This window comes from Sceloporus occidentalis, unplaced genomic scaffold, assembly GCF_023333645.1.
Source record: "Sceloporus occidentalis isolate IW3139 unplaced genomic scaffold, rSceOcc1.0.p SCAF_6, whole genome shotgun sequence".
Lineage (NCBI taxonomy): Eukaryota > Metazoa > Chordata > Lepidosauria > Squamata > Phrynosomatidae > Sceloporus > Sceloporus occidentalis.
In genome coordinates this window covers 69,120,355-69,132,909 of record NW_028316986.1, presented here as the reverse complement: position 1 = coordinate 69,132,909, position 12,555 = coordinate 69,120,355, and the positions used below count along the sequence as shown (strand labels likewise).

General features: G+C 40.9%; 1 protein-coding gene across 3 annotated transcripts in view; it reads left to right on the top strand.

Annotated features, from left to right (window-relative positions):
* FAM120B (family with sequence similarity 120 member B) overlaps positions 1-11,448 on the top strand; it is a 66,830-nt gene extending 55,382 nt beyond the window's left edge. For 2 of the 3 annotated variants that reach the window (XM_089529972.1, XM_089529973.1), the window contains exons 8-11: positions 1,059-1,167; positions 2,094-2,237; positions 6,763-6,823; positions 8,076-11,448. In XM_089529972.1, coding sequence (XP_089386098.1) covers positions 1,059-1,167; positions 2,094-2,237; positions 6,763-6,823; positions 8,076-8,088 — 327 coding nt within the window. In that variant the 3' untranslated portion in view covers positions 8,089-11,448. Of the gene's footprint in view, positions 1-1,058; positions 1,168-2,079; positions 2,238-6,762; positions 6,824-8,075 lie in introns of all 3 variants that reach the window. The other variant, XR_016281737.1, reaches the window with a different exon arrangement.
* The last annotated feature ends 1,107 nt before the right edge of the window (positions 11,449-12,555 follow it).

Genomic DNA, 12,555 nt, shown 5'->3' with positions numbered 1-12,555 from the left:
GCGCTTGTTCATAGTTGTAAGAGGGACGCTTTCATTAACTTTTGTTTTCCTTTAAAAAATCAAAATATTTGTTTCCATCCTGTTAGTTGACATCCTGTTAATTGAACTTACACTCACTTTTTTAGGCACTGAAGAAGTCAAAATCCTTTGTTGACCATGCAACAGCAAAACTCTCCCCCCTCCCCCCCAAAAAAACCCCACATCTTAAGCTGCTGCAGATCCTCAATATAGCCATTAACTGGCCAGTAGAGAGTGAAGGTGGCGAGTACAGAATAGAGCTCACCTATGTTCCTATAGCTGAACATATAGCAATGGCATAATCTGCTGGAACCTCCAGAAGATCCCCAGCAGGTCTTCAAGGATACTTGTTACTGTGCATCCAGCTGTAGGAACATACCTGGACTCTACTCAGCCACTGTTTCCTGAGAGGGAGAGGGAGATCTGAGAGGGAGATGTCATATTTACACTTATGTAGAACTTGATAGTATTTCTTCTGGTCCAGGATCTTGGCCTAGATCTTCACTTGTCATAGCTAATATGGAATATTTATCAGACATTCTTATCTCTCTACTTCCCAGCAGCAAAAAAAAACCCAAAAAAAACAAAAAAACAAAAAAAAACCAACCCCCCCCCCCAAAACACCTTGCCAAACTGAAAGAAGATTCAAATGTTACCATTTCTGTTGGTACTAAAGTAATAAATCATCCTACAGATATGATCATCTTTGCCATTATTACCATTACCAAATTATTACCAAAGAAATAAACAAACCAAGGTTTATGAAGCCATGGCCAAACACTGTCTCTGACCTTCCTCTCCTCACCGTGCATACTGAGTGAGTGGGAAAGGAAAGCAGACAAGCACATCTAGTCTAAACATTAGTTTGCCTGGCCTGCATATCTGGAAACTCAAACTGTGGACTGAATTCTGAATCGTGGTTAGTGCATAGCATAATTTGATGTGAATTAGCTGAAGTGAATGTGTTCAGGCCTTTCAAGACAGCTTGTCTCAAAAAGAGGAAAAATTTGTAACTATTAGTATTACGTCCCTATATACAGGAATATTGGCTCACCAAGTTTCAGAATTTGATGTCACTTATTTTCAAAGCATGCTCAGCAAAAGGCAGAAACATCCAAAACAGACAGCGATTGAACAGCTCAGTGACAGGTAGGTATCATGTTAATTCTTCAGTAAATCTAGTGTATTGACAGTGCTTATTACCCCCCCCCCCTTTGCAGGAGCCAAATGCCCTTTAATACTTCCTCAAAAGATCTAGTGTAGAGAGAGGTTTGTGGTTAGAGGAAGTAATTTATGGTGGGCCCTTGTTATCCACTAGGGTTTGGTTCCAGGACCCTCCATAGATACCAAAATCTATGGGTGCTCAAGTCCCATTAAATATAATGGCATAGTATAATGGTGGACCATATGTAAACTGGTAAAATTTAAGATTTGCTTTTTGGAATTTATATATTTTAAAAAATATTTTCAAGCAGTGGATGCTTGAATCCATGGATAAAGATTCTGTGGATATGGAGTACTGACTGTATAACAAAAGTTTGCCAGTTATGTGATGTTTCACAATTAAGAGTTTAAAGGACCTTGGTGTGATTATAGTTGCTATGTAAACTGTGTGTTGATACAGAAACAAGCTGGAACTAAGGGGCACATGGTAGATGATGTGAATATAATCCAGTGTCGTAAATTGTTAATATCCTGTGTGTACACATGGGAAAATTTGATTGGCAATTTATCAAGGGAAATGGACATCTGTGCAGGGTTTTTTTTAATGGGACAGTACACATAAAATGTGTGCTTGATTTTCCACACACAAATGTTTTATGCCTGTACAACTCATAAGATGTGAATTATGTTCACAATAAATACAGAGGTTCCTTGTTTTTAAACTTGTAGATGGGTTGTAGGGATATACTTCCATATCTTACTGGTTGGGGGCAGGGTTCACAAGAGAATAGCAACCATTTTTTCAGCTGAGATTTCAGATAAATTTGTGTATAAATATATCCCCATTCATACAAAACTGTAAAATGAGAAGTCTATTGTAATGTTATCAAGGAAAAGAAATTATTTTTCAGAGAGACGAGAAAGAGTTGCAGGCTTTTACTTTCCGAATCGAGGCAGAACTCAGTCTCATCCTTACTCTTATCACCATCAAAACAGCGAATGCCTATGGAGAGGTCCTCCAACACCTGGTTATCCACCTGAAGCTCAGCCTTCAGGTAAAAATAATAGATTATTTAACTTACATGTTCCTGTTATTTTATGGGGGTGGCTTTATGAAAAGCATGAATTGTAAGCCTGGATAGAATTGAATCACTACACATTTACACATTTTTGGAATGTGAAAGCCAGTGTGGTAAAGTGATTTGAGTGTTGTACTAGGGCTCAGAAGACCATTGTTTGAATCCTTGCTTGAGCATGGAAACCCACTGGGTGACTTTGGGGAAGTCACAATCTCAAAGAATGACAAAGGCAAATCACCTCTGAACAAATCTTGCCAAGAACACCTTGTGACAGGTTTGATTTAGGATTACCATAAATCAGAAATGACTTGAAGGCACACAACAATACCAGTATGGGCAGCATCTAGTGTCTCCTGCAAGTAGTTTTCCCAGTTGCACAGTATCACAATCCAGCAGGACTATGCTGACAAGGCATTTCACTTTGCCAGCACTGAACTGGATTTAGACTAATCTGACAACCACTGTCTTCTTTAGCTACTAACAAAACATTAGTGGAATATATGCAGTCAAATGCAAAAATAGATGAGGTGTCAGCTCCCCTTAAAGGACAATGGATTGAATCTAGACTTACTTATGTTTAGAATTGTTGTTGTTGCATGCCTTCAACTTGTTTCTGATTTATGGTAATCCTAGAGCAAACCTATCATGGGATTTTCTTGGCTGGTTTCTTCAGAGTTGGTTTGTCATTGACATCATCTGAGGCTGAGAAAGTATGACTTGCCCAAGGTCACCCAGTGGGTTTCAGTGGCCAAGCAGCGATTTGAACCCTGGTCTCCAGAGTTGTACTCCAATGCTCAAACCACTGTACCAGGCTGGGTCTCATGTTTAGAATAGACTCAGTGAAATACAGTAAATAGAATTTATGACTGTCCTTAATTCCAGGAATTTCAATGGATCTACTGTAAGTGAATCTGGCCCCAGTCCAGTGACTGGTAATCATGGTAGAAATACACAGTCACAAAAAAAAAACCCTACCTTTCTGAGTTTCATTATAAATACATATGAACTGTCTCTGTCTGAGCAGAAGCTTTCTGCATCCGTATTGTTTCATATGCTTAAGGAATTCCAATAGTCTGCTGCTGAGAGCCTGTACTTTCAGATTCTAAATTTGTTTCCCAATTCAGTAAAGTAAGACTTAGCTTTTGTGGGGGATTTCTGTTTAATGGTTCTTGGACATACTTGAAATGAGCTTAAAATTGCAGTAAAGGCTTTTCATCTTTCAAGCCTGTTTCAATGAGACAATTAAAATACCACACACCTAATTGTCTGTAATTTTCCTCCATCTCACCACCACAGTTTGGCAACCCTATATTAATCTTCTTGTAAACATCAAGCTTAGAGCACATGTTAATTTAGCAACCAAAAAACCAAAAGTTTAATCTGCCATTTTAAACAACCGCCTTTCTAACCTACTCTTGCACTTGCACTTGCACATGGCCAGTTTTTAGGTAATACAAAAGAATTATATCAACAGACAGTAAAGAACTTGACTAAGGTGAAGTTGAAGGCTTTCATGGGTGGCATCCATAGTTTTTTGTGGGTTTTTTGGGCTATGTGGCCATGTTCTAGAAGAGTTTATTCCTAATGTTTCGCCAGCATCTCTGGCTGGCTAGAAAATGCCAGCCAGAGATGCTGGCGAAACTTCAGAAATAAACTCTTCTAGAACATGGCCACATAGCCCGAAAAAACCATTAAAAACTCGACCACGCTTTCTCAAAATGAAGTGGGCTGCACAACCAACCTTTTTGTACTGCCTGAGATTATCTGAGAAGAGAAGAGAAGAGAAGAGAAGAGAAGAGAAGAGAAGAGACTAAGGCGGGGTACAGACGGGCAGGGGAAGACGTCTTTGAGGTGTATTCTGCTGAATACAGAGCCTCCAGACCGCCCGCCCTGGGGGCGTGGCTCAGGTGTATGGGGCTTCCACATGGGGGGCAGTGAAGACGCCTCACCTGGGGCCGTTTCTGACCCGCAGTTTCCATACCGCCGCCTCGGAGGACGCTGCAAAGAGAGAGGCAGCTTCTGCACGGGCGGCCAAAAACGGGGCTTTTTTTTTCTTTTGCCGGCTGGCGGATGCGCCGCTGCGCAGCTGCGGCGCTCAGCACCAGCGGCAGAAAGCCTATGTGCACATTTAAAGCACCCAGGCCCCTTTAAACTTTTTCCCTCGCCCTGCCCAAGAACAATGGTGGTCTCCTGCCAGCTGGTGATCAGCTGGTGTTGGCATCCTTGTCCGCTTGCACGTTGGTAGTGTCACCAGCATCATGGATGCCTCCTCTCCTTTGGTCCCCACGCTCTTGCTGAATCTGCAGTGCACAGCCACAGCTGTCGCCGCTGCCACCGCTGTCCCCCTGCCATCCCCCATCACCTCCCTTGTACATATGTAAATATTTAAAGTTTTAGGGGTTTTTTATTGTTAGGTGAATATGGCACAGGAATGTGTGTAGGGGTTCACTTTAAATTCCAAACTTTCCCCAATTCTAGCAGCGCATGCGTACATGTTGCTCTAGGGTTAGGGTTAGGGTTAGGGTTACGAGCATTAAAATAGAGTGCAGCTGTACTGCAGCTTCCACATCTTCATGGCATCTGACGCTCTAATTAGAGCCTCGGTGCAAACTGCCCATGTTCCAGGACCCCGACTCATTATGCGACGCAGCAGACACGGAGCTTTTAAATGGGCAACTTAAATTAGCGGCGTAACAATTCTGGCGTACCGGTGCAGCAGCTTATAGACAGAGCTGCGCAGTTGTGCAGTATATAGAAAAGAAGCGGGGAAAAGCAGCACCTTTTTAATGCCGCTTCTTCCCGCTTGGGGCGTGCGGGCGGCGTGTTCATGGCGGCATTCAGGTAAGGGCCGTCTGAAGACTATACCTTCATGACATCATGAACACACCCCTTTTTGCCCGTCTGTATCCCGCCTAAGTTGCTGCCCCTCTTCCTTGAAAGGAGGGCATGTTACTTCTCTGTCCTCCAGTTGAAAGATGTAACAGAGACATGCAACTCTCTGCACATTCAACTCCTTCTCTCAGCATTCACTCAACATCATAGCAGGCACTGTGAGAGAAAAGTTCTTCCTCAAATCACAATTTGAGATTGTATTGCCTTCCATAGGGACTTTATTCCACAATGTAACTGAGATAATCTCTGAAAAGTACACCACTTCCATGCCAACTGCAGGCTTACCATCTGCAGATTTGAGTTTCCGTGGATAGCAAGCCCTGTTTTTTTTAAATGGGTGTGTGTGGATGTGGTTGCACCCACATGCACATGGACCCATTGCAAACAATGGGACTTGAGGTCCCACGTTTTTGCTATCCATGGCGGGATCCAGAACAGATCCCCTGCAGATAGCAAGGGACCGCTATACCAAAGAAAAACTTTATAGGTATTCCTCAGTTAACAAAGTAGCTGTGTTCCTGGACATTATCTCTTTAATAGAAAATTTGATACCAGAGGCAGAAGAACATAGGAAAAATAAGGATCAGTATCTATACCACAAAAAGGAAGAAGAATATGTTTCAGCAAACCTATTATTCACAACTAAAAATATGCTCCTGTGAAATGAAACAACCAAGTCAGATATTGTTGTTGTTGCTGCTGTTGTTATTATTATGTTTATTTATATCCCGCCTTCCTCCCAGTACAGGGACTCCAGGTGGATAACAAATCTAAAACAGTTCAAGTTAAAACAGTATAAAACATTAAAAATACAAAGTTTAAAAAACAATTAACAATTCAAGCATTAAAAACATTACATTTTTAAAATTTAAAACTCTTTAAAACAAAAACAAAGCAGCATCCATGTCATGCAAAGGCCTGGTGGCATAAAAATGTCTTTACCTGCCATTGGAAAGACAGCAGGGATGGAGCTATCCTGCCCTCCATAGAGAAGAAGTTCCAAAGCTTGGGAGCAGCCACTGAGAAGGCCCTCTTTCTTGTTCCCACCAAACATGCCTGACTCCCAAGCTCTTTGCTGAAGAAGTAGAATACAAAATAGATGGAACTTTAGAGCCACTGTTGCTGCATTCAAACTTTTCTGAATATAGATAATCCATCAGCATGAGTGATTCGTCTTAGAAATACTTGAAACAACTTTTATTTGGCATTCTAAACCAGAAAAGAGGCCAGATAAACAAGCTTGAAAGTTTATTTTTTGGACTACAACATCCAGAATCCCCCATGTTATGTTGGCTAAGGGATTTTGAAAATTTATTTTCCAATCTCTGAGATAAAGACTTGCTGCATCTACACTGCAGAATTAAGCAATTGGACAATACTTTAACTGCCATGACTCAATGCTATGGAATTCTGGGATTTGTAGTTTTGTGAGATATTTAGCTTTCTCTGTCAGAGCGTTGTGGTGCCACAACAAACTACAAATACCAGGATTCCATAGAATGTAACCATGACAGTTAAATTGTTGTCAAACTGCATTAAACAGTAAAAGGAGAGGGTAGGGTGCCTTTCTGGTTTCTCAACATTAAAAACTATCCTTTTCACCCCTCAGGTCTAGGATACAGATCGAGACATCGACCAGCAAGGGGACAAAGATTCCAGCTTGCACCTCGGTAAATAGCTATAATAGAAAGTTACAGAAGTAGAAAGTGAATTTGTTGTTTAGCTTTAAAGTAAAAAAAGTTAGGTTGTTTGGAATTTTTTACATCTTTCTAAAGTAATCATTTAAGTCCCAGAGCTATCTATTCACTCATTAAGGCAGTGATGGGAAATGTGCATCCCTCCAGATGTTGTTGGACTACAGCAACAGTATAGCAAGTGCTGAGGAATGCTGGAAGTTAACTTTCAACCAAATTTGGAATGTTACACTGCCCATGTGGCAGTAAGCATGGACCAGCCATTCTCATGGAAATGTGTGGAAAGACAGGGCTGTTCACTTTGGGGGGCTAACACGGCTTAATGTATAGAAGTAGCTATGCATGTTATGCAGGTACTGAAGGTAGAGCCATACTGTCTGTATTGGCATTATCTTTTGAATGTGTGCTAATAAAACCATCTACACTCTTGCCACCCTCCAGATGTGCTGGACTGCAAAGCACAGCATGCCCATCTGGTGTGATCTTGAATGTGCCGGAAGGGAATGGTGGCTGTTGTGGTCCAAGACCACACTGTCTTGATCATATCAGGAGGACAGCAGCCTTGGGAATGGGTGTTTTGTTGGTTATAAAGAAGGGGCTGAGTTTCAAGATATATAAAAAAGAAGTGTTTTAGTCCAGAAATTAACATACTTTGAGAGACATTTACATGACCTTTATCACAGTCTGTTAAAATAGGAAAAGGGACAATATACATTGTAATTTTTTAAAATTTTGTGCTATGTGCAACCTCTTGAGGGTTCAAGGGACAGAATACTGACCCCTGGACCTGCTGCAGTCACCTAACCTTCTTGTTAACTGCCATAAATGGGCTTCACCTTATGGCAACCTTATAAATGAGAGACCTCCAAAAGAACTTGCCATCAACAGCCCTGCTCAGGTCTGCACACTCAAGGCTGTGGCTTCTTTCATTCTATATACTTGTAATATAGTCTTCTTCTTTTAACACTGCCTCCCCCTTTAACAAGCCTCATCTCCTAACCTGTTGTAAATTAAATTTGTCTTCACTTGTCTGCACATTAACTAACAAGTTATTTACAGTGATACATATGAGAGGCTCACTCGTGCCGTTCTAAGTTAATGTATGAAACACACATTTTTACATTTTAATTCTCTGTAGTCATGCATACTTTTCAAAGGCTTTCTCTTTCTGTGTGTATATGGATTGTATGCTCATTTTTTTCTTATGATAGTTTATTTGTGTTTGTAGATGGCCCAGATGACTCATCTCGTCAGCGGAACAGAATAAAAAGAGTGTTTTACAGACAAAGAGTTCTGATCATGTATGCCAAATTAATGATTAAAATTAATAGACTGATTTATTTTGTAGAAAGAATGGCTAGGTACAATATAGTTTGTTTGTTTTTTAACTAAGTTGTGTGATATATTGTATTTTGATCTTACAAGCTGCACATATTCCCATGAGTATATTGTAGCCCTCTGGATTATAAGACACGACTTTGAAAGACAGTACAAGTTTACAGCCACCAAAATAATAATAATAACAGTACAAAGGAATTAAAAAAACTGCAGAGTTTTCTGCAGAGATCTATGGCTAGTATCATGTCAGTGACATACCTGTGCATAAACTGTATTACACATGTGCAACAAATTATTTGACATTGCACAATGGTCATGTTCCATTGACAGTGGCAGAAGCAGAGCTACACATGTGAATGCACAAAGGGTACATTGCATACTGTGGTTCCACAATGGGGTCCATTTGTGGATGTGCGTTGCTCAGTGCTGCAATGGAGGTTGGGCACTGTTAGTATAGCATACTTCTTCAAGGAGGCATTTATACTGCACTGAAGTGATGGAGGGTTGTGTCCAATGTTGGATTCAGTATTATTCAGTATCCTAACATATTTTCAAATGACACAGAAAAGGAACAAATTGTGAAAACTGAAAAGCACAACATTTCAGATTTATCTTTGTCAGAAAACAAAGAGATCCAACAAAGACATATAAAAACCTTGTACTGAAACATACCACTTAAAGGTAAACATCTTCCACCTCTCTTCATTACTCTGTTGCTTTTATGCCAAAAAGAAATAATGTTTCAGTTATTAGTGTCAAAATAGAGTGGTTGAGATTCTACATCATGCTTGTAGTGTGTAAATCGGCACACATAGTTATATGGTGGTTGCCCTACACTATCTGTTTGAACACCAACTTTGTATGCAATTGATTTTATATCTGGCAATGTGCTTACATATTGTGCAGTGGAGAATTTCCAAAGACTGATTCTGCAGTCTCTTTGAATAAAGTGGCATACTGAAGACAAATAGATATGGACCTCTAAGACTGCACAACTGAATGGCTGGAATCCTATTGCTTAGTCCCAACTAGAGTTGGCCCATTGGGTGAATTGTTGAATGATGAGTCAACAGTAACAGTGTACTCTGTCTTGAAGAGCAGATCTCTATGTTTCATAGGGCCTGCTCTATACCCTTTAAGCTAGCCAGCTGCCCTTGGGTGCTGTTGCAGTAAGATTCAGCTGCAAGTCTTGGACAACTTCTGTAAGTATAATAGGGGGTCAGTATCTTTTCCATTGCTTCAGACAGTTAAGTGCCATAGGCTGTCAGGGGCCAAGGAGCAAGAGGAAATTTTCCTTTTGTCTGCAAATTTCTAACATTTCAGAGAATGAAACACTGAAAATCATGCACACCTACAACTCTTATATTGGCTATGTTTGCATTCCCTTGGTAGTTTTGCCTGCTCCCGTTTCTTTGCATGCCTAAGCCATAGTTCCAAATGCTCAACTGAAGTTTCAAGGTACTGCAGTGATAGAAATTTGGGGACTGAAGGAGCATGTTATTGTGGAGACTGAATTCTTATTAGGGTGCAAAGGCTTCATTTTATTCCCTTGTGTAAGCTATCCCCTCTGGCTTGGCCCTAGTACCTGCTCTCAAACAAGCCCCAAGAGACATGTTATTATAAGTGTACTTAATAACTTAATTATATTACTTAATTCTGCAGATAGTTGTCATTTTGTTAAGACCAGTGTTGGACATCAAGGTGTGCTAATGCCTGCATTTGTGTCTGAATGTCACAGCTGAATGAAGGAGGACTTAACAAGTGCAAATCCCAGCCCTGGTGTTCTCTCAGTGCCTTGAAGAGGCACATAATTTTGTGTCATCACATAAACCCAACCCCACAGTTATCAAGAAGCTGAGAGGGGCATTGCATCTGGGAATAGTTGCTTTTGTGGGAGAGAAATCAGCATATACAATAACTGTCACGATTCGACCATGATTAGAAATTGTACCAGGAGAGTGACTGTGACTACTTAAGAAACAATCTTAGGAAAGGCTCCGCTTAGACATTTTGAATTCCCTTCTATGGTTCCTGCAAAGTGCAGCTGGTCCACGTCCTTTATCTTGAAAAGCAAAGGGATCATTCCCCTTTTGCAGTAACCCTTCCACTTACTGGGGCCTACCAGTAGCAATTTGCAACAATAGAAGAACAAAGCTGCCATTTGACCTAGAATACAATTTTCAACTAATTAATAAAGTGACCATTAGTGCCCGAGGGGATAATAACAGGAGTAAGAGCAAATTACTGTGCTAACTAATGCTTGTTAAGGGGGTGCAAAGGAGAAATGGTCATTGTATTGCAAATGTCTGGAGGCTCTATTCTTTTTTTCTCTTCAACCCCTCCCCCACCTAATACTCTTAAAGTGCTCCCACTCAACACTTGCTCCTTCTAGGACCCTTGCAAACCATGTAAGAATTAGCCCTTCAAAGATCAATCAGGATCTAATTGTTGCTAACAAAGTGCCACCTGGTGAGAAATGTTACAATATACCTTCATTACGAAGCATTCAGTCTCTGAGCCCCACAACTACAGTAAAGGAAAGGGGTGAAGGGAGTGACTCTATTGCCCCTGCTGTTCTCAGGCACCTGCGATGCTTGTAAAAGACTTCAAGGCAAGGGAAAATGTGCTGTTTGCACTGCATTCAGCAAAGTTAGTTCTGTCATATCTAAGAATGATTCTTTCAGGTGTTCAGATCTAAATGTGGTGTGTTTCTCCATGAGCAGTGGAGTTTTTCCATGCACCACTCAAATATCACAGTAGGCCTCCAGATAGAGCAAGGAAATAAATGTGATTCTGCCCAAGTATGACAAACAGTTTGCAGTGTTTAGGGTTAACCTTTCCTTAGGGAAAAAACAATCAAAAGAAAAAAGAAAGAAATTAAACTCCCTTTAAAAATGGATGGGGGAGGGGAAAAATTCCTGTAAAACCTCATCCCTTCTCCCTTTGAGATGAAATCAGAAAGATACACAAAGGAAAAACATCAGAATTCCACACCCTCCAACTGCCTTTGTTTGGCAAGGACAGTCCAGGTTAATCCTCTGTTCCTCATTTTCAACTGCTTTTAAAATGTTCCAGTTTTTCTCTCTTCCATCCACTTTGTCTTTGGCTCATTTCAGTTGCTACAAGCTAAGTTCAAAGTGGAAAAGTAGCTTATACTCAAACCAACAGAGGGAAGAGGAGAGGAGGATCAGAATCTTGCCCTTCTCAATAAGATGAAACAAAAGCCAACTGTTGCATCCTCTCCTAATTTGTGCATTCTTTTTTCAATGGCCTGTTACAGACTGCCAAAATAAAGCTGCTTCAGGTCTCTTTGGAGGTATGCTATTTAAATGATGCATGGGTCCTAAGAGTCCGGAGGTCACACCAAAGCCACACTCCATTCCTAAGCACCAGAGTGCAGCTTTTGGTGCAGCTTCCAGATTCCTAGGATGCATGCATCATTTAAATAGCATACCTCCAAAGAGACCCGAAGCAGCTTTATTTTGGCAGTCTGTAACAGGCCAATGATAGCTTTTACCATGTTAACCACACTATGATGTTGCTTGGTCATATGTGTCACAATTTTCATCTATGAAATGTTGGAGGGTATGGAACTCAGCTAAAATTGGCCATCTCAATAAATACTGCAACCTAATTTTAGTGGCACTTTTACGCATTTAAATTGCTATGTATACTTCATACATGCCTATACACAGCTTATTATTATTATTATTATTATTATTATTATTAACCTTTATTTATAAAGCGCTGTAAATTTACACAGCGCTGTACATACAGTCTTTTCAATTAGACGGTTCCCTGCCCTCCAGCTTACAATCTCAAAAGACATGACACAAAAGGAGAAGGGAAAGGTGGTGGAGAAGGGGATGAGGTCCAGCAGTTCCTCTCTACCTCCAAGGCCTGGACCAAGGCAGATGGACTGGAGGGAGGGTTTGGCTTCATAATAGATGGTTAATCTTCTACCAGGGAGGCCTGTTGGAGCTAGCCTGCCTCTCTAGTAGGATAATACATATAAAGTACATAGCAATACAGGAAATGGTTCGATAAAACAGGCACCATAAGAACATCAAATAGCAAGCGACAATTACGCAATGCCTGGGAAAGCTTCTTTGAACAGGATGGTCTTCAACTCCATTTTGAAGCTGGTTAAGGAAGTGATGGCTCTTGCTCACGGGGGAAGAAGGTTCCAGGAGTGAGGAGCAGCGAGTGAAAAGGGGCGAATCCGAGATGGGGCAGAGGAAATCCTGGGCTGGGACAGCCGACCCTGACTGCCAGAACGGAGTGGTTACCCTCTTGGGCGCTGCTGACCACTTTATTAGTTCTGTAATTTTTGTCCTATATGATGAGTCAATATTATTATCCTGCAGTTA